Source organism: Pezoporus occidentalis, unplaced genomic scaffold (assembly GCF_034315485.1).
Source record: "Pezoporus occidentalis ecotype Australia unplaced genomic scaffold, CSIRO_AGI_Poc_V1 ctg414, whole genome shotgun sequence".
Taxonomy (NCBI): Eukaryota; Metazoa; Chordata; class Aves; order Psittaciformes; family Psittacidae; genus Pezoporus; species Pezoporus occidentalis.
The window spans coordinates 25,718-45,129 of record NW_026915741.1 but is presented as its reverse complement, the minus strand read 5'-3'; the positions used below and the strand labels follow the sequence as shown (position 1 = coordinate 45,129).

At 50.9% G+C, this 19,412-nt stretch overlaps 1 protein-coding gene across 2 annotated transcripts in view; it reads left to right on the top strand.

Moving 5' to 3' along the window:
• The window catches only part of MTMR14 (myotubularin related protein 14), a 28,834-nt gene that overhangs the window by 6,434 nt on the left and 2,988 nt on the right, over window positions 1-19,412 (top strand). Inside the window, exons 8-18 of one of the 2 annotated variants that reach the window (XM_062634115.1) lie at window positions 2,148-2,218; window positions 3,214-3,288; window positions 4,606-4,672; window positions 5,656-5,741; window positions 6,025-6,101; window positions 6,416-6,452; window positions 7,703-7,773; window positions 8,362-8,411; window positions 8,630-8,768; window positions 11,184-11,360; window positions 18,761-18,916. In XM_062634115.1, the coding sequence (XP_062490099.1) occupies window positions 2,148-2,218; window positions 3,214-3,288; window positions 4,606-4,672; window positions 5,656-5,741; window positions 6,025-6,101; window positions 6,416-6,452; window positions 7,703-7,773; window positions 8,362-8,411; window positions 8,630-8,768; window positions 11,184-11,360; window positions 18,761-18,916 (1,006 nt within the window). The remainder of the gene's footprint in view (window positions 1-2,147; window positions 2,219-3,213; window positions 3,289-4,605; window positions 4,673-5,655; window positions 5,742-6,024; window positions 6,102-6,415; window positions 6,453-7,702; window positions 7,774-8,361; window positions 8,412-8,629; window positions 8,769-11,183; window positions 11,361-18,760; window positions 18,917-19,412) is intronic. The other variant, XM_062634116.1, reaches the window with a different exon arrangement.

Below are 19,412 nucleotides of genomic sequence, written 5' to 3'. Positions count from 1 at the left end.
AGTCCCAGAGGTGGAGATGGGGTTAATACGGCCTTTGGAACCCCTGCAGCTCCAAACTACTTGATGCAAAACATGTATCTTGCCCTGTGTTATATAAAACCCCAATTCCTAAGACTATTTTCTAGTGCTGGTGCTGCAGAGCACCATTGTGAGATGTCCTCAGTGCCAGGCAGAGCTGTTAACCTGAGCCTGCCATATACAGATCTGATGCAGACCACTCCAGTCTGTCTCCCTGGCTATATTAGTCCCTGTGCCTAGCAACCACTGCTGGGTCACTTGCTGTGCTCTTAAAGATGAGCTGAATATTGCTGCCTGCCTGCTGATGTCAGGCTCGTTGATAGGATTGGATGTGAGATTGCTGTGCCTGCGGTCTGTCTGCAGGAAAGGACTCTTTCTTCCATACACACAGGAAGAAAGCCAAACCAAAACCCGCAAAACTGTTGTGGATGATCCAAACCCAGACTTTTCCTGGATTGCTGGTTGTTGCCCTTAAATATACATTTTATTTCATAGAACCGTAGAATGATTTGGGTTGGAAGGGACCTTAAAACCCATCCAGTTCCAAACCACTGGCACAGGCAGGGACACCTTCCACTAGAGCAGCTTGCTCCAAGCCCCTGTGTCCAACCTGGCCTTGAACACTGCCAGGGATGGGGCAGCCACAGCTTCTCTGGGCACCCTGTGCCAGCGCCTCAGCACCCTCACGGTGAGAAATACACTGATTTAAAGGTGTATTTCCTTTCATACAGAAATCAGTGACAATTCAGAGAAGCTGCATGAGGATTTCTGTCGAGTTTGCCATGCAGGTTGCTGAGGTGTACAGAAATACTGATTTCTGTAGCCCATGGCACGTTGGCAGCATATTCCTCACCAGACTGAGAACATGGGAGAGACAGCATGCACAGGCCTTTTGTAGGGTTTGTAAAGGATGAGGAAGAAGAGAGATCCTCTTGTTTTAGATGACCGAGTCAGTGTCCAGACACAGAATCACAGAATCCTTTAGGTTGGAAAGGACCTTTAAGATCATCGAGGCCAACCATTAACTCAGCACTGCAAAGTCCACCACTAACCCATGTCCCTCTGTGACCGTCTGGGGTGAAAGACTTGGCTCAGAGTGGGTTATCTGTAGAAACTTTGGTGCTCTCCAGTGCAGAAAAGCCCTCTTCTCCATTTGACTGGTGTTTGGCACTTGTAGATGCCAATACTTACTGCCATAGTCCCTTGTTCTTTGCTTTAAGCTGTTGTTTAATTGGAGTTAGATCTCAGCTGACAGATTGCTGCCTGACTCTTGTGTTTCTGGGGGCCAGTCCTGTCCTTGTACAGATTTTTTTCCACCATTGGAGTTACTTGTGACTTGCAGGGTAGGAATCATTGCCTGTGTTCAGCACGGGTGTTTTGGTAGTGTCAGGGGCACTCTGGCACTGCTGGTGCACACACAGTACATTGGGAGAGGTGTTTGTGTATCCTGCAGGCAGCCTCAGTGCTAACAGTGCTGCTCAGCTGTGACAAGTGACTGCAGTTTGCAGCAGAGACTTCAAATAGTTGCTTGAAAAGAGCAGAGCCAAAGGACAAGCTTCAGGGGCAGAGGGCTTGGAGGAAGCCTTGGAAGTGGTTATGTACCTGCTTCCTTCAGATAGGGCAGTTTGTGTGTTTGAAAGAGGGAATGTGAGAGAAATCACAGCAGCCTCTGGCAGAGCTTTTCTTGTTGCCTGCAGCAGATGCCCTGTGAAAGCTGCCTTTCCCCAGGGCTCTGCCAACACCTCCTTTTGCTGGCTCCTTCTCACTCAGCATGTCAGGCTGATGCCTTTAGATCTGTGCAAAAGCCCTTGGCCCTGGAAAGTGCAGCTCCTTGGTGAAACCTCTTGTTTGGGAAAGAAGGAAACCAGTCCCTCAGACTCCCCATTAGCTGTGAGTTTGGAGTTTGCCCTTTGCTGTGTGAGTGTGTTCACTGCTGAGTGCTCGGGGTTGTGCTGCTGGGAGGCTGTGCTGCACTCACTGATGATTACTGCTCTTCTCTTCCCGCAGGCAGCAGTTTTGATTAGTTTGGTGCTTTGGAGCCCGGGGCTGCCAGCACTTCCAGTCCCACAGGGCACTTCAGTGGGTAGATCTCAGTCAGCTGAACTGTTCATTATCTCCTCTTCTTGCAGGCTGTGAATTTTTTAAGGACTACAAAGACCGGGATTATACAGCTGAAGGTCTCATATTTAACTGGAAACAGGTACCTGGAGGTTACAAAATGGAGACCTGAGGGGGTTACTGGGCTGGGGTCTCGTCTCAGAGTTTTTAAGCAAGGTCTATATGTCATAGAATCATAGAATCGTTAGGGTTGGAAAGGACCTTAAGATCATCCAGTTCCAGCCCCCCTGCCATGGGCAGGGACACCTCACACTAAACCATGGCACCCGAGGCTCTGTCCAACCTGGCCTTGAACACTGCCAGGGATGGAGCATTCACAACATCCCTGGGCAACCCATTCCAGTGCCTCAGCGCCCTCACAGTAAAGAACTTCTTCCTTATATCCAATCTAAACTTCCCCTGTTTAAGTTTGAACCCGTTACCCCTTGTCCTATCACTCCAGTCCCTAATGAAGAGTCCCTCCCCAGCATCCCTATAGGCCCCCTTCAGATACTGGAAGGCTGCTATGAGGTCTCCACGCAGACTTCTCTTCTCCAGGCTGAACAGCCCCAACTTTCTCAGCCTGTCTTCATACAGGAGGTGCTTACTCCTGATCACAAGGAGGAAGCCATCAGGACAAACAAAGCAGTGAATGTACTGAATTGCTAATTGTAAAATCTGTATGTAAAATAACTGAATTGTTATCCTGCAGTGCTGCTTGAGCTCTCATGCAGGGCATGGGTCGCTCCTGGGTTTGGATTTGAGATCTTACTGATAGCCTCTGTTATTTCTGTCTTCATATTCTGTTTTCTGCTGAGGGAGATGGTTGAGTGGAGCAGCCCTAGAGGAATTCAGGAACTAACATGCCTTATCACTGACTTCCACCATTGGGAGCACAGAAAAGCTCCTCTTCTCCACTAGCCCTTCTAAGAGGCTATGAGTTAATTCTTACCACTTCATTTTTCTGCATCCAAAGATGCTTTGCTGAGATGTTTTCTTTCAGATGCACCAGTTGGCATTTATTGTTATAGTTTTTGTTGGAACTCACTGCCTTCAGATCAGAGCTTTTCTCTGACCGATTGTGTTTGTTTTTTGCAGGATTATGTAGATGCTCCGTTAAGTATCCCAGTCTCTCTGACCCAGTCTCTGAACATTGACTGGAGTGAGTACCAGGTGAGCAAAGCAGCCATCTCTGTGAGAGCTCATGAATCCATTCAGGAAGGATCAGTAATGATTTGAAGCCTGACTTGCTCCCGTTGCCATAATCTGGCTCACTTCATACCATCCCAGTGGGAGCGAGGCTGCTTACTTGGCTCTTCACATTGGCAGTGGAAATCCTCTATCCAAAGGCTTGATGTGTCCTGAGGCAGCTGGCTGTAACGTCCAAGTTTGTTCTGTAGCTGTGTAAAGCTTGCAGTCCCTTAGGGAGTTCCCTTGCTAACAAAAGCAAGTAACATGCCAGGAAATGGCAAGCAGTGTTACTTGTTCACAGTCTTAGCTCTGCACATGCTTCCTTGAGTGTGGAGAATCTTGAGAGAGGTCAGCCTTCCCTTCTGCGATCAGCAGCCAAGGGACTTGGCACCTTCTTCATGGTTCCTGTCCTTCGGGAGAGGAGTAGAAAATCATATTTGCCTGTAGCATGTCTCCTTGTTATTGCAACAGCATCACAAATGATAATTGAACTCCTGTGTTTGCCCAGGCTTCAAGGTTTACCTCTGTTCTAGCAGGGAGCATCACCTTCTACTGCTGATGACTGTGCTCCATTTCACACATCAGTGGACCCACCAGCCCCTCCAGGTTTGGTGCTGATTGGTTGTGCTGGAGCATGTCACACTCCTGTGCTCTCTGTCTGGAAGCACCCCATGAGCAGAGCTCCCCATGTTGGGCCAGTGTTCATCAATCAATGATTTAAATAAAGCAGAATCATGCACAAGCAGCTTGCAGTGTTGAAGCAGAACTGATGGGAGCACAGCTTGTTTATGGCTAGAAACTTGTTCACTAGAATCCTGAGCAGCCAGTGTTTTACAAAGGATATTAAAAATTGAGGAGGGCCTAATAAATGCAGATGCAGAAATGATCTCAGGATGGAGAAGGTGCTTCACTGGAAGCTGAAGTTCTCAGGCTCCAGCTAATCACAGAGGTGATGGAGGGTTGACTTGATTAATGTAGAAGTACATTTGCAGGGAGAAAATACTAATTCTAAAGAGCTCTTCAGTCTGGGGAAGAAAAGCTGCACAGGAAGCAATGTCTGCAGTCTGAAATCAGACCTTCAGATAAGGAGGAGTCTTGTGTGTTGTTTCTGAGGATGATCTGTTGGAACATGCTGCCAAAGGATAGATGATCTGTCACCCCTTGTTGAGGTGCTTCTCTAGGCAGAGATGTTGCCAAGCGCAAGTTTCAGGCTGTATTTGTGATGTAGAAAGGCTCTGAACTGCACAGCAGCCTTTTACTGTGGGCAGACCTTTATCATCAACATTTCTCTTCCTGCAGAGCTGGGATCTTGTACAACAGACACAGAACTACCTGAAGCTGCTGATCTCCATCATCAATAGTGATGGTAAGGCAAACTCCTTGCTCCCAGCAGTCTGAACTGGGGTAGTTGCTGTCTCTGGAGGAACAGCTCATCATCCACTGTTCTAATATCATCATATTAGTGCCACTGTGGATCAATTCCCAATATAGAAGAGACACTTTATAGACATCTTCACTTCTCTCCCTTCAGAACAGGGTGATTCCTAGTATCTCAGGGCTCCAGCTCCCCTGTTGGAGGGAAAGCCATGTCCTCTCAGGGATGGAGAGATAGCTGGAAATATGAGCTAATGTTTTACTGCTTTAAAACTGAAAAAAGGAAACATTTGTTCCTCTGCTTCTTAACTCTTGCTCGTATTTTGCTGGACACTTGTTTTGTCCCCCCAGTCCAGGGTCTCATTAGGTGCCTATTTATGAGCCCTTTCCATCCTCTGTCATCACACCCAGCTCTTTGAAAGGTGTGTATTGCCCTATGCTGGCATCCCATTCCCTCTGGGCGCTGTGAATTTGTACCTAGCACTGTTGGACAGATGAAGCCAGCTACAGACTCCTGCAGCAGTTGTTCTGGGACATACTGGGTTTTCTGGAGGTCACAGGAGTGTGTGTGTGCCTCTGCTCAGTGTGGGTTGGTTGGTTGGTGAGGCTGAAAAAGCATTCAGTTGGAGCAGGTTTCTATGGGATGAGGGAATAGGTTCTGATAGAGGGTTGCAGCTGGGTAGGTGCATGTTCTGCGTAGCAGAGTGATGTTCATACCTAGTGACTTCATGTCCTGAGCAGCTGTCAGGACCAGGACAGCACATCAGCTGGGGCTGCTGACAGCCCAGGACACCCTGAGCTGCTTGCGGGCTGCCGGATTCAAGACAGAATGTTCTGGTTTGGTGGATGAGCTCTGCTCTTGAGCCTGGGCAGGGGGGCAGAGGGCAGCTTGTCCTTATGCATTTGCCATTTGTCATTGCTTTTGTTGCAACATGGGGTTTTTGTCCTTCTCCTTCCTTCCCCTGCCTGGAGCAGATGACAGCGGGCTCCTGGTGCACTGTATATCCGGCTGGGATCGAACTCCTCTCTTCATCTCCTTGCTGCGCCTCTCCTTATGGGCTGTGAGTACCTAGCTGACCTGCTCTGCTTCTGGGGGTGATTGCTTGGAGGGTGGGTGACTGTGGAGCAGTTAATGTTTCTTTTGACTGTGTTGGCTTCAGAGGGGGTGTGGATTGGCTTTGATATGGAGCCCAACCTGCTCTGCCCTGCCATCAGAGCACTATCACAGGCAGGTGGAGCAAGCTGGGCATCTTGGATCACCATGACAGTTTCCAGTAGATGATGAATTCCCAAGTCCCAGCCCCTAGGGCTGCAGCCTGAAGGCTGTTCTCATTTGCTTTGCAGGATGGGCTGATCCACGCATCCCTGGAGCCATCTGAGATTCTCTACCTAACAGTGGCCTATGACTGGTTTCTCTTTGGGTAGGCACACTAAGTTTTACTTGCATATACATAGGTCATAGAATGGTTTGGGTTGGGAAGGACCTTAACATCTAGTTCCAGCCCCCTGCTATGGGCATACATCCCTGCACAGCAGGGAAGAAGCCATCAGGGGATTCGTGTTTACTCACAACTAAAGGTGGATGTTGGGGCAGCTCCCAGTGAGCTGTGACAAGAGGGGACGATGCTGTTTTTCACCTGGAGGCTCAGGCATGGGGCTGTTCTTGAGAGCTTTGTGCTCTTCTGCTCATTCTGGCTTCCAGCATGTGACTGAGCTTCTTTTGCTCTCTTTCCAGGCACATGTTAGTCGATCGACTCAGTAAAGGAGAAGAGGTGAGTGCTCTGGAGCACTGCTTTCTATTCTCAGGATACTTGTTTACAGGAGCAGCATTCACTGCTGCTTCTGGTCATACCAGTGCTTTGGCTGGGCTGCTGAAAGGTTATTCAGCTGCTGGAAACGTAGGAGGTAGCAGTCTTGCCCCATCACTGCCTGATGTATAAGGTGAGGGAATGCTTTTCTCTTGGGCTGCAGTTGGGTTGATGGGTGTCAGCCCTGCCAGTTGTGCTGTGCCATTAGAGTTCAGGTCCTGGGGTAGGTAGGACTGTGCTCTTCAGCTCAGCAGTGAGAAGGGATGCTTAAGGCCTGTGACTCCTGGAAATAAAGCTGTCTCATCCTGTGTGCTTGTCCTGAGCATCAGCCCTCCTGCCTGGGTGCTGCAGCTGCGTGTGGCTTGCGTGTCTCCACAGCTGCTTGTGCTGGTTCCAGTGTGTGTGTTTAGGGTGTATCTGTGGGTGCACAGATGGGGTTGGGAGGCAGTTAAGATTAGTGGAACTAATTCTCTTCATATCTTTCACTGTTAAACAGCAAAAGATGATTGCTGTGACTATAGTTGCAGCATCGTTTTTGGGTAGAGATCCGGAGGTGGAAAGCATGTCTAACCCTGTAGCTAACCTCCTGCTCCTCAGACTCCCACCTCAGTAGGAAATCCCCTGCCTCTGAACAGCAGAGCCAGGACCTTGGCCTATTTTCCGTCTTTCAGTGGTCCGGCACCTCTGTATTAGTGTCATTCCTCCCATCCATTGCTTTCCCAGAGCTCTGCTGACTCGAGTGTGGCAGCTCTGCTCTGGTGCCTGCATGGCCGAGGGCAGAGTCGGTAGCTGCAACAGGAGAGGAGGTGCATGGCTGCCTCTAGCACTCCCTGCAAGCCACTGCAGGAGGAGAAGGGTCCTGCTGGGTTTGCTGCTTACCTGGGTGTCCAGGCAGCTCCTGGGGTCATCTCTTTGCTGTTCTGCACTGATGGCACAAGTAGCTGCTGTGTGCTTGCAGCATGTGTGCAAGGCGTTGCTGAGGACACGTTTTACGCCTTCCCTTCTGGGCCTCGCCGTGGCAGGGAGCAGAGAGAGGGTCAGCTTAATGTGTAAGAGGAGGTCCAGGAAGGGATGGTGGCAGCCATGGCGCATGGGAGGCTGATAGCTGCAGATTTCTTGTTATCTCCCGCCTGCCAGCAGCTCCCCACCGAGATAAGAGGCTGATGGAGCCTCGGGTTCATTCCTGAACCGCTCTTCTCTCTCCCTTTGCTCAGATTTTCTTTTTCTGCTTCAATTTTCTGAAGCACATCACCTCTGAGGAGTTCTCTGCTGTGAAGTCGCAGAGGTAAGGAGCTTGTGCCTGCTGCTGCATGGGCTGCAGAGCCAGGGAGCTTGTTAGTGCCGTCCCTTTGGGGAGATGGAAGCCCTGGTGTCCTGGCCCACTTTTCCTTAATTTATTCTGCACTCTGAAGGCTGCAAAATGGGGCAGAGGCTTGTGAGGGGCCGTGTTGTGCTCTCAAAAACTGTCCATGCTCAAACGTGCTCTCTGCTTAATGACTGCCCATGGCTGCTGTAGCATGGATGACGCCAGAGCTCTGTGCTCTGGCTCAAGCAGGCTGCAGAAAGCTCCACCAGGCACTGCTGGGAGGAGCGGGCTGGCTGGTTCTTTAACATTAAATCCCTTCTGATGTCAGGAGGGGCAGAAAGAACCAAAGCCCACCCAGGGGGCTCTGAATACGCACGTGTCTGCCCACAGCCTGTTGCCACCCTCTCAAAGCACAGGGTTGGGACAGTGGGATACTGCACAGCAGCCCCATCCCCTCCCCTCTGCCCATGCACAGCTAACTCCCCTCTGCTCTCATCCGCTGTGTGCTGCAGGGATGTGGCTGTGGCCTGAAGTGTGCCCGAGGTAACTGTGTCTTTCGTTCCCCAGAAGGAAGAGTTTGCCACCTGGCTTCACCCTGGAAGAGATCTGCATGCTCAGTGAGTGCTGCTGCCAAGCTTCAGCACCCGTGGGTGCTGGTAATGGGTGATCGCTTGGGGGCTTGGGTTCCCAGCATCAAGGTGACCACACATGGGTATGCTTCCCTTGGGACCTCGCACCAGCGCAGCCCCAGAGCGTGTGGGAATTGTGTTGCTTGGAGGGGGAGAGGAAGTGAGACCTAGGTGGCCTTCAGGTCCCTCTGTTTTGTTTTCTCTAGAGCAGAGAGACCGAGGCAGCACCACGAGTCTGAGCAGTGACTTCTCCCTGGGGATGGAAAGTTCTCCTGGAGCAGCCGGGAGCTTCACCTATGAAGCAGTGGAGCTGATGCCAGCAGGAGCACAGGCTCAAGCAGCATGGTGAGGAGATACCCACTCGATGGATAACAACAGGAGCAGGCTCTGAGCACAGTAGAAAAGATACTTCTGAAGTCCCTCGCCCTCTGGGTCTGCTTCTCTGTGGCTTGGGTTCCTTACAGTGGAGGGAGGAGTTTGTCAGAGGTTTTGCTGCAACTTGTGCTGCAAAGCTTCTGCACCAAAAACTGGAGACCAACCCATGTTAAAGACTGTCGAGCTCCTGTAGGGATGCTCCTGAAGTGTGTCCCCTGATAAAAGTAAAGCATCTTTGTTTCCTTTTCGTTGTTTCACTGTTAAACCTCCTTCAGAAAGGATTTCATTACTTCTAAAAGTTGGTTCCAAACTACCAGAAAAATCACATTTGGCAGCAGCCTCCCCAGGGAAAAGTGGAGTCAGTTTTGCTGCCCTAAAATAAAGCTCAGTTTGTGGAAGAGGTTATAGAGGGGAGTATCTGCAGTTAGTGGTAGGTGGGCTGGGTGGCCAAGAATCCCCTCTAAGCTTTAGCCCCTCTACCAGCACAAGGTGTGAGCTGAAAGCCTTTAGTGCTGCTTAGAGATACTTCTGGTGGAGAACATGGAATTCTCAGTGCTCCCTCTTGATAGGGGATCATATAGGACTCTGCTGGGAATGCAGATGGCTGTGTGGAAGTGGGGACTGGGGAAGGTGTCTGGGCACTGCTGCTCTGGGATAGGCGTTGTGCTTTGCTTGTGGAGTTTCAGGTGCTGTTTGGGGATTCAGAGCCTTGCTGCAGGGTTGCCCCTCTCAGTTTAATTTTTCTCTCCTCTCCCTCAGCACATGTGAAGGCACTGTTTTATATTGCAATTATTTTAAATTAAAACTGGGTTGTGCTGGAGGCAGATGGAATTCCTCCGGGACTGAGCCTGCAGCCATGCCAGTGGCAGCAGCCTTTCTAAAGCACATTGTGAGTCAATTTATAAACTGCTGAAGAGGGGAAGAGAGACTCTTCCTGGAGGCTCACAAAATGGAGATGGAGAGTCCTATACTGCATTTGCCAAGTGGGCAGCAGTGTCCTCTTGAACACACAGAGCGTATCAGGCCACAGCAAAGTGACTGCAGCAAGTAGAGAACAGCTTTCCACTTGCTTGGCTGCAGGATGGTAAACTGAACACACCTCTGAGTGCTCAGGACATGCAGGCTAGATCCTGCAGCACAGAGTACTCATGATTTTCCCAAGATGTGAAGTGACCAGAGCGTGCTGGAATAGATCCGATGCACTTAGGTGTATCAGGGCTTGATTTTGTGATGTGTTTTCTGACTCTGGTTTGCTTTCTTTCCTGTTGGGGACATCAGACTGTGTTGGCATTAGTTGCTGCTGCCACAGGGATGGTTTAGGCCAGTGCTATGGGCATGAGCTTGGGGAAAGGACCATTGTGAGTGCTTAGCATGGGTCTTGCTGCAGGCTGTTGTAGTCCAGAGAACAGATAGATCTTGCCACAAGCTGGGTGCATAGTGTGAGTAGGGAGAGGAGGGGACGCGCTTCATTGTGCTGCCCTGAAAGCAGAGTGGCCTCAAGGTCTCTTTGCAGGGAGAGGCATTTGGTTTTTAGCTGTACAAGCCTGTTTCTGCAGGCTGTGCAGCTATGTTGGCAGCTATGATAACATGAGATGAATAATGCTTGAGAGAGGCTGTGGTGTGATGTTTGAGGGTGGACACACTTCAAGAAGTGAAGAGAGGATATCATGCTTTCCACTGTACAATGAGCCTGTCTTTAGCTACACTTGCTGACAGTGCTTGCTATCTCAAAGCTAAGATGCCCATCCACATTCCAGGAAGAGCAGCTTAATGCAGCAATGGACAGTGAATCACACCTGAGAATGAACATGCTGGCTAGAAAAGAAGCCAGAGCAATCTGGGGCTGTAAACACAGACAGGGAGAGGACTGAAATGTGTCTACAACTGGAGTGACTGTCAGCTCTGAGCACATGGTCAGAAGTGTGGTCACCTTCCCCTGCAGGGAATCACCACAAGGGAAAATACTACTGGTGTTGTGTCCCTGTCACCTTCATCAGTACGTGCGAAACACCCACCTGGGCTGAGCTCCTGGGCTGATACATTCTGTAGAGTCAGAGCAGATTGAAATGGTCTTTTCCTGCTGGGAGGCCCCTTGCTTGAGGCGTTTTTGCAGCTAGACTAAACAAAGCCATCGCTGTATGTGTGTGGGCTGGTGTATTCTCCTGTCGCTGATTTCCAGGTCACGTGGATGGGCATCTATAAAAGAATGGGCTAAGATGGGTTGAGCTCAGTGTACCCCCTCACTGAGTGGTTACTCGTGGTTCCCTGGGAGGGAGGAGGGCAGGTTCAGTATGAACAAGAGCTTGTAGCTGCTGGGGTAAAAGCCAGGCTGTGGTGGAGTGCATGGGAAAGCCACTGTTCTCATCTAAGTCCTCTATCCTGCAGGAGAAAGAGCTGTGCATCATCACCACAAGCTGTGCTCTGGAGCAGGGCACAGCAGTCTGAAGATAGGCTGCCTTCCGCAGGGATGGTCGAAGTCAAGTCCTCCAGCTCCTCCTCATCAACCCATTCTGATAACTTCCTGAGGATTGGAAGCAGCCCACTGGAAGTGCCCAGATCCAGGTGAGCTGGGATGGAGTAGAGCATCCCTCAGCAAAATCAGTGTCTGCTGAAGAGAGTGCAGGGCAGCAGTTGTGTGGCTCTGAGAACCCTGGAGCACTTGTGTTTGTATCTACAAATGGGCATCAGGAGGCCTTTTCCTCTCTAACCTGGCACTGTATGAAATGCTGGCCATTAAACACAGCAATTCCTGCCTCAGCCTATTTAGAGGAGTGAGGAACTGTGCCAATAACAGCTAGGTGTCTGCTCTGCCTGTCTTCAGTGCTTGCCTGAACTCCATGAGCTCTGGCATCTCTGCGTCCCGCATGCTTGGAGCTCACTTGCTCTGTCAGATGTGTCCACAGAGGCTTGAAATGGCTGTGTTGCGTGGGAGAGGAAGCCTTTCAAACAGAGCAGACCTCACTCTGCATCTGTCCTGTCCCCCTTTCCACCTGCTGACCTTCCTGACTCTGCAGGTTGGAAATACCCTCTGGGTGCTGCTGGCAAGCAGAGGTGGAATCTGCTGGGAGCAAGCTGGGAGCGCTGTGCCAGTGCAAAGGATTCCGCCCGGAAGGCTGTGTGTTCCTGCTGGGCAGCCAGGGAATGGGGACCCTGGACCTGAGCCTAATCTCATGCCATAACAAAGGATATTCTGGCACCCTTCTGGAGTCTGATGCTGCAGTAGGGCAGAGTGGAGCAGAGAGCTAGGCGAGGGAAGAAAGAACAGAGCCTGTGGAGCAAACACCATGTGTGTAGGCCGACAGGGGATAAAGAGGCTCTTAGATAAGAGGTTGCTGTTAACAGCATCAAAAGCTTGTGTAGTCTCTGCAGGTTTTCCAGTGAGTCTTTTTCTAGCGATTCCCTTCAGAAACAGCCACCAGCCAAATTTTAGTACACATGGAAAACCAAATGACAAACAAGTGAAGCGTAGAAAATGCTGCTCTAGTGGAAGGTGTCCCTGCCCGTGGCAGGGGGTTGGAACTGGATGAGCTTTAAGGTCCCTTCCAACACAAAGCGTCCTGTGAGTCTATCAAATTTATAACATTTTCTTACCAAGGCTCTTGATTCCAGCAAAGAAATCAGTCTGGCAGGTTTCATGTGTGATGCCAACTGTTCTCCCAGGAAAAGAGATCAATAGGATGGTGTTCAGTTGTTGCTGGGGCCTGCTTCTGTATTGTCTGTAAGAAAAAACAAATCTCCCAAGAAGAGAATGCTCTCTCTCAAGAAAAGAAACCAGCTTGTCTTGGGGCTGCTTTTGTTTATGGTGGTAGTGCCACGATTCCTGTGTGTGGTCTCATGCCATTCCCAAGACCTGACAGGATGTTCAGAGCAGGGCTGGCAGTGAGCTTGCAGCAATGTTCATGATGCTGCAGCCTGACTCTGCTCTGTGAGAGCAAAGAGGAGAAACAGCGTAGGCAGAGGAGCAGCACAGGAAAGGGCTGAGCACCAATCCCTGGGATTTGTGTTGCAGGGGCTCAGGGTTGGTAAAGGCAACAATTATGTTCCTCTGGCTGAGGTGCTTGTCAGCTTTTGCATGATTACTGCCCATTGGTGTCAGGTGTCAGAACTGGCACCCCCAGGGCTTGAAGCAGCAGGCAGGCATGGTGGGGAAGCTTGTTTTATCCAGGCCAGAGCTCCTGGGGGTGGTTTTTCTTTATGCCAAATAACTATTCCTGAGAAGGAGTTGCAGTATTCTGTCAGTGTAAGAGAAACATTCTGTGAATTCCACTATAAACCTTTTGCTGACCTTTATTATAGCTTCTACCATGGTATAAAGCCTTTAAATCCCTTCAGCACAGCAAGGTTGCACCAGTCCACTCTAAATCCTTGTTAAATTTGTTAACATAGCTAGGCTAGAACAAAGTACATGATGGGGCAGTAGGGGACAATAAGGGGAACAAACCCCTTGTGCAGCCTGGAACCAAGGGGACGGGAGAAGGGGATCAGTTGTGAAGCCAAAGGGGTGAAATGAGCAGCACATAAAGGTGGTTACCCTGCTGCTCTTGTGCTGGGTGAGGACTGCACCCCTGTACGCTCTCCATCTCTGGTGTCACCTGGGTTTGCCCTGTTCCATGTGCAGGCTGGAGGGAATAAATCTAGAGACCCTGTAGGGAGTGGAAGGAATTGTCAAGGTGAACTGAGCTTCTCTTTCAGACCCAGTCTTCTGGCACCTTCGTGCTCCTTTGCCTCCTAGTCCATTGCCAGATCAGTCAGGCTGTGCCCTGCCTGTCTCTCTGCTAACAGTTGATAGCTAAAGGAAGACACTGACATGACTTGCACATTTTGGGGTCTGAACATGGTGTGTTTTCTCCAGAGAGAGGGGTTATGTCACTCCACTTGGCTTTAGTCTCCCTGCTAAGACAATGTTAGTCTGAATTTGTCTGGTGAGTTCCACACAGCTGATGGATATCACAGTACCTTCAGCCACCATTTTCCATCCTAAAGGAAAGGATGAGTCCATTTCTGCAAGGAGAAAGAATGCATCTGTGATGGAAGGAAGAGTTAATTCTGTCCCTTCACCCCCTGAGAAATAGTGGCAGTAGGATGGAAAGGCTGGAGCACAGAGATCAGGATGCCAAAAATACCTTTATCTCCACAGTGCTGCTGACAGGTTAACATCCAAGGCTCTCAAGATGAAGAAACTACTGTACTTGACTTCCTAATCTTCTGGTTGTGTGACCATAGCAACAAAACACTTAAACCACTGCAGCAGCAGTTGGAGAAGAATGGTTGCTTGTAAAATGCCAGCAGGCACCCTCCAGGTAGTTCACATGAACAGCTCAGTCCGACTGCTGGCACGCAGGGATGATCCAGAGGGATTGGGAAGGAAAACCAGCAGAGGGATGAGCAGAGGCCAGAGGGGAGCTGGGGTGTCCCAAAGGAAGCCAAGCCCCTCTCCTGACTGGGCCATGTCAGCAGCCTGCTGCTACCATCACCTCACCAGCCAAAGTCCTGCTCTGATCCCGAGGTCCTGGATACCCATAAATCCCAGGATGGTTCTTGTTAGACAAAGCATTACAAAGGCAAATTCCTAGCAGTTTTTTTAGCTTATCCCAACACGATGGTAAGGTCACATCTGCTGAGGGTAAACATGCATGAAGATCCTGCATAGATTATTTGTGCTCCTTGTTCTGCAAACAGAGAGCTCTGAGAATGGCGGATAGCGTGCATTGGATTGCGAGTGGGTAGCAGCTTGCAGACCATGTTCTGTGTTTGCAGTTGACACTAATAGTCTAAGTGTCCCATGACACTGCAGAAAATCCCTGTATCCGTGTCAGGGATTTGGCCTGTCTGTCCATAGCACTAATGTGGATTAGCAGCTGGATAATCTTTGGTTGAATGTGCTTTTGCTAAGTTAATTAAACAAAACACAGAGCGCAGTGATGTGAAGAGTCGAGATCTGCTTTGGTCAACAGCCACAGAGAACTCCCTTACTTAAAGGGCTGCAGATGGCTCAGCTGAGGGTCTGGAGGGAGCACACTGAGCACAGAGGGCAGAGAAGCTGCTGTCCCTTGGCTCTGGGTGTTGTGTTGACAGTGATAAGTCTGCATGCCCACTGTGCCTCTCTCCTTACAGCCACCTGGCATGGAAAGCTGTACCCGTGGTAAGATCACTTGGGATGGCAGCCGCAGCAGGACAGGGATTGTTTACAGGAATGCTTTCTGGAATTCCTGCATGACAAAACAGGCTTGCTGGCTGGCACATGACTGCGCTGCAATGAGAAATGGATGTGCTCACGGAGGACTGGCTGCTCAGGCTGGTACAGCAGCCTGTAGATAGCTGCCTGGGATTCAGCCAGGGCTCTCGGTACAGCTCTCTGCCAAGTCCTCCTTGCCAACACTTCCCACGCAAAGGTAGGAAGCTCTGCCCTTAACTCCAGGTCTGCCTGTGCTTGTGGTACCTACTTCGGTTTGGAGGCACAGAGCATATGCTGGCAAGTGAGCTGCTTCCCAAATAGTCCGAGGTGTGTGGAAATGTGGCAGGTGAGCGGGGGCAGCGCAGGGCAGGATGAGAGCGTAGCTGTTGGCACTTGGCACTCCTCTCAGTTATGGATTAGGAAAAGGAAGGATCCCTGAGTGCTGCTCTGCCCCCAGTATTGGCTCTCCTCTGGTAGGCGAGTGTCCGTGTGCTCTGAAATACTCTTTTCTATGCAGCATGTTGCATGGGAAGCACTGACCTAATTAAAAGGAACTATTCCAGGCTAGGAGTTGCCAGTTTATGGCCTGCTAGAGGTCCTTCCTTGTGTGAAGGAACAGCTTGCAGCTCATCTCTGTTTTGCTAGTCTAATTTTGTTAATCTTGCACTTTTGAGGGAGTTTCTTCCCACTCGTGGACCTGAAGAGGTGGGTGTGTGAAGCTCACTTTCATTCTTTTTCTGTCTGCCATTGGATGTCTGTGGCAGAGCCAGTGACTTGAAGACTTGCTGTATCTCATCTCCTCTAACCATGTCAGCTTTGCCATGGTCATCTGGCTGCTGGCCTGGCCCTGGAGTCCTTCCGTGGCTGCAGTGTGTTGCAGACATGTTGTTCTTACAGGCTTGGGGACTGATGCTGGTGTCTGAGCAGCCCCAGCTTGCTCTGGGGGCTTCACTGAAGCCCTTTTTGGGCCTTTGCAGCAAAACTTTAGAGGGAGCCTTGAGGGATAGAAACAACGGGAAGACTTTCACCTCTGGCGTTGCCTGGATTGAAGTGGGATGGAGTCACCATAGAGATCTGGTCTTGGGCTCAAGCCTGGCTCAGTGTTTAAGAAGGTCTGCTGCCCTTGCAGTGCAGACACCAGCTTTCCCATGCCTTTCCCATGCCTTGCCTTCTCTGCCTGGCTCACCCAGCCTTGGCCCTGCTGTCTCTCAAGGCTGTTGAAGGTGCTTTCTGGATAGAGGGGAAAGTGTGCCAGAGCCTTAGCTCCTCTGGTTTGGCTCAGATATCTGAGCCAGGAGACATCACCTGGACTTACTGCAGAGTCAGTCAGTTTATTCAATGAATTGGCTGGTGTTTATTCTGCTGCCTGGAGGTGAGGCACAGAGTTGGCTGCCTTGAGCTCTTGCACTCCAGTGCTATCAGGTTAGATGTAAGTTGACTAAGTTTGCAGAGCCTTGACAGGGCTGGGGACCCCAGCAAGGGTTGTTTAGAGAGCTCCAGAGCCACTGAGGGCCAGCCTTGCAGGAGGTACACGATGCTTTTATCAGCCTGTCCAAGAAAGGATTCAAGAGATGACTTGATCCACTTCCAAGAAGGGGGTGTAAGATCCATCTAATCTTCGCTGACAACCATGGAAGGTGACCAGGAGCTGGAAGCTGAGGCCAAAGTAGGAAACTGTTTTCTGTTCACCTTCTTTAGCACAGACTTATCTGACCAGTGTGGTTGATGATACTGGGCAGAGGCACATTTTTACTGGGGCCATGGATCATGTCTTTGCTTGCCATGTGGACACAGTCTCCCAGGCAGGCTCCTGGTACTGCCTCTGTCAGAGGGAGATGCTGGAGATCCTGCTGTAGCCCAAGCCCTCCTCTGCCATCCACTTAACCCTCCTCAAAACCTGGCCCCAAACCTCTCCTCTGCTCAGCAACCATTACTTTTCTGACAGAATCATGTCCCTGGCTCCTTTCAGCCTGAGCCTGTTGCCTATCGCCTTCTTTACTGCTTTAGCTCATATTCTTACACTCCTGGTTCTCCTTTCTGGCTGCGCTGCACTGTCAGGGAGGTGACATCCTCCTCTTCCTTCTGCACTGAGGCAGTGTTCCTCTGTGCTTCTCCCTGGCTTCCTGCACTCTTCCCACTGTGCTTCCAGGATGGCACTGTGCTCTGAGCCCAAGCACTGCCTGCTCTCCTCCTTCACACTGAGTTCCTTGGCTTTCTCTTCCAAAGGCAGGGAGAGGGGTAGATGTCACTGAGCAGCTGCTCCCTTTCCCTTACGAATTCCTGCCCCCAAAGGCAGGTTATCCCTGACAGATCTCCAAAAGGTCTTTCTGACAGTATCTGCTGCAGTTCTGCTTTCAGGGAAACACCCTCGGTCTTGCTGCGGCATTTTATGCTGCAGGAAAAATGGCTTTTTGCATGAAGGGCTTGAGCCAGTGCTCTGAACCTCACCCCTCTGTTCATCCAGCAGCCAGAGGACAGGAGCTGTGCAGGGCAGGTGAAGCTCTGCTCTTCCTATTTGCTGCTGTGATGCCCTTCCAGAGCCTGAACTTCCAGACAGGCCTGGAACTGCAGCTGCAGGAGCATCAGCCCTGCGATGGGAAGCTGACAGACAAGGAGCTCAGGACCATTTTCAGACTTCTCAAACTCAGCTGTATTGATCAGACCAGTTAAAGGGCAGGCCTGGAATTAGACCGAGATGGCAAATAGGCCTCCTGCTGTGCATCCCCCTTCCAGTCTCACCGAGGCCCTTCTTGCTGTGGGAGATCCTGACTGTGTAGCTGCTCTCCTGGTCCCTTGGGGAGCAGCTGCAGTGCGCCACTGCTATTCTTGGCTGCGAAGACAGCGTGCAAGTACCTGGCCCAGCAGAGCTGGAGCTGGAGCACTGCTCCCTGCCCAGCAGATCTCAGATAAATTATCCAGAAGATCTCGGGAGTGTGTAATTGAGTAGGTCTGCCACAGGCTGTGCTTCCAGCTATGTACACTCTGCTCTGCAGCGGGGCTCGGTAATTGCTTGTTCCCCAGAAGCCAGGAGCTCTGGGTTGTCACAAGTGATTGTGCCCTCTTTTGACTTGGAGGGACTCCTCAGATTCAGTTACAGGATTTCATGCTTCCTGCTTTCGTGGTGGGAGGCTGCATGCGTCAAACAGTTATCCCCCCCTTGGCTGTTTTTCCTATCCTAAAGATGTTTTGCCACCTCATTTCTGGGGCAGTCCATTCTTCTAACACAGGACTGAAAAGATCCGCAGATGCTGGGGTGGTGCCTTGGGGACATCTTGAGCAGTGACTGGCTCTGTTCAGATCTGGTGTTAGTTCCTCCAGAGTGAGCTGTTTTCTAATGGACCAAGCATCAATAAGTCTTTTTCAGCACTAACCAAGCAGAACCTTGACTCTCCATCAGGCCTCGCCGCTGCTCTGGGATGTGCTAACAGCTACAACAAGCCACAGGGGGATGCCCCTTGTAGAGCACGACGTCCCCATCTGCGAGGGATTCGGGGCAGGACACGCTGTTGCATCTCACTAACGGGTTTCACAGTCTGCATGGCCATCTGCTTCCCGCTGCCTCTGTCCTGTCCAGCTCCCGGTGCGCTCCCGCTGCTCTGGAGCCAGCTTGGCTCTCCCTTGGCTTTCAAAGGACAGGCCTGGCCAGGGGCCCAGCCAGAGCTGCATGTTGCACCCTGGTGCCGGGTGTCAGCGCTGCTGGCTGGCAGCCGGGCTGGCAGCAGCACTGGGTAAGGGCTGCGGCTGCTGACCTGACTGACGGCGCCGTGTCCCTCTCTCTCTGCCGCAGATCGGGGGACCACTCTCTGCCCGGATCTTCCGTTTCCATGGACTTTGGGAGCTGGCAGATGGTGACAGGGTGCGGCAGTATTCGGGAGCAGGCAATCCTGAGCGCGGACGCCTCTCTCCCTTGCAGCTTCCCGGATGAGTTCCCGAGCACTTGCCTGTAAGTGTCTCAAACGCAGCATCTCTCTCCTCGGGGCGCTCTCTCGGCTGACTGCGAGCGCTGGAACTTGATCACCCTGGCACTTTTGAAGAAGACAGTTAACAAACTGTCCTGTCTTCCCTGCCTTGATGCTTTCCATCACAAATTCCATCGCTGAGCACTCTTGGCTTATGCTGAACTGGGAAGAAACCGGTGTTTTCTCTGCCTAATGATTGGGGGGCACTTTGCTTTCTGTAGGAGGAAGAGGCTTTTCTTTCTTCCCTGAAGATGCTGAATTTGGGCGTGATTGAGTGCATTTGAGAATGCATGCATGTCAGGACAGGACTGCTAACCCAGATTTCCTTGCTTTTGGATCTTGCTCATCTCCATCTCCCCGCTGGGGTCAGATCCTTGCTGCAATAAGAGAGGGGCTTTTCTTCTGTAGCCCCAGTTTTGGCTGACTGCACAGCATCATTTGCAGGGGCTGCATGTGGCCAGTGCAGAGCAGCAGAAACCC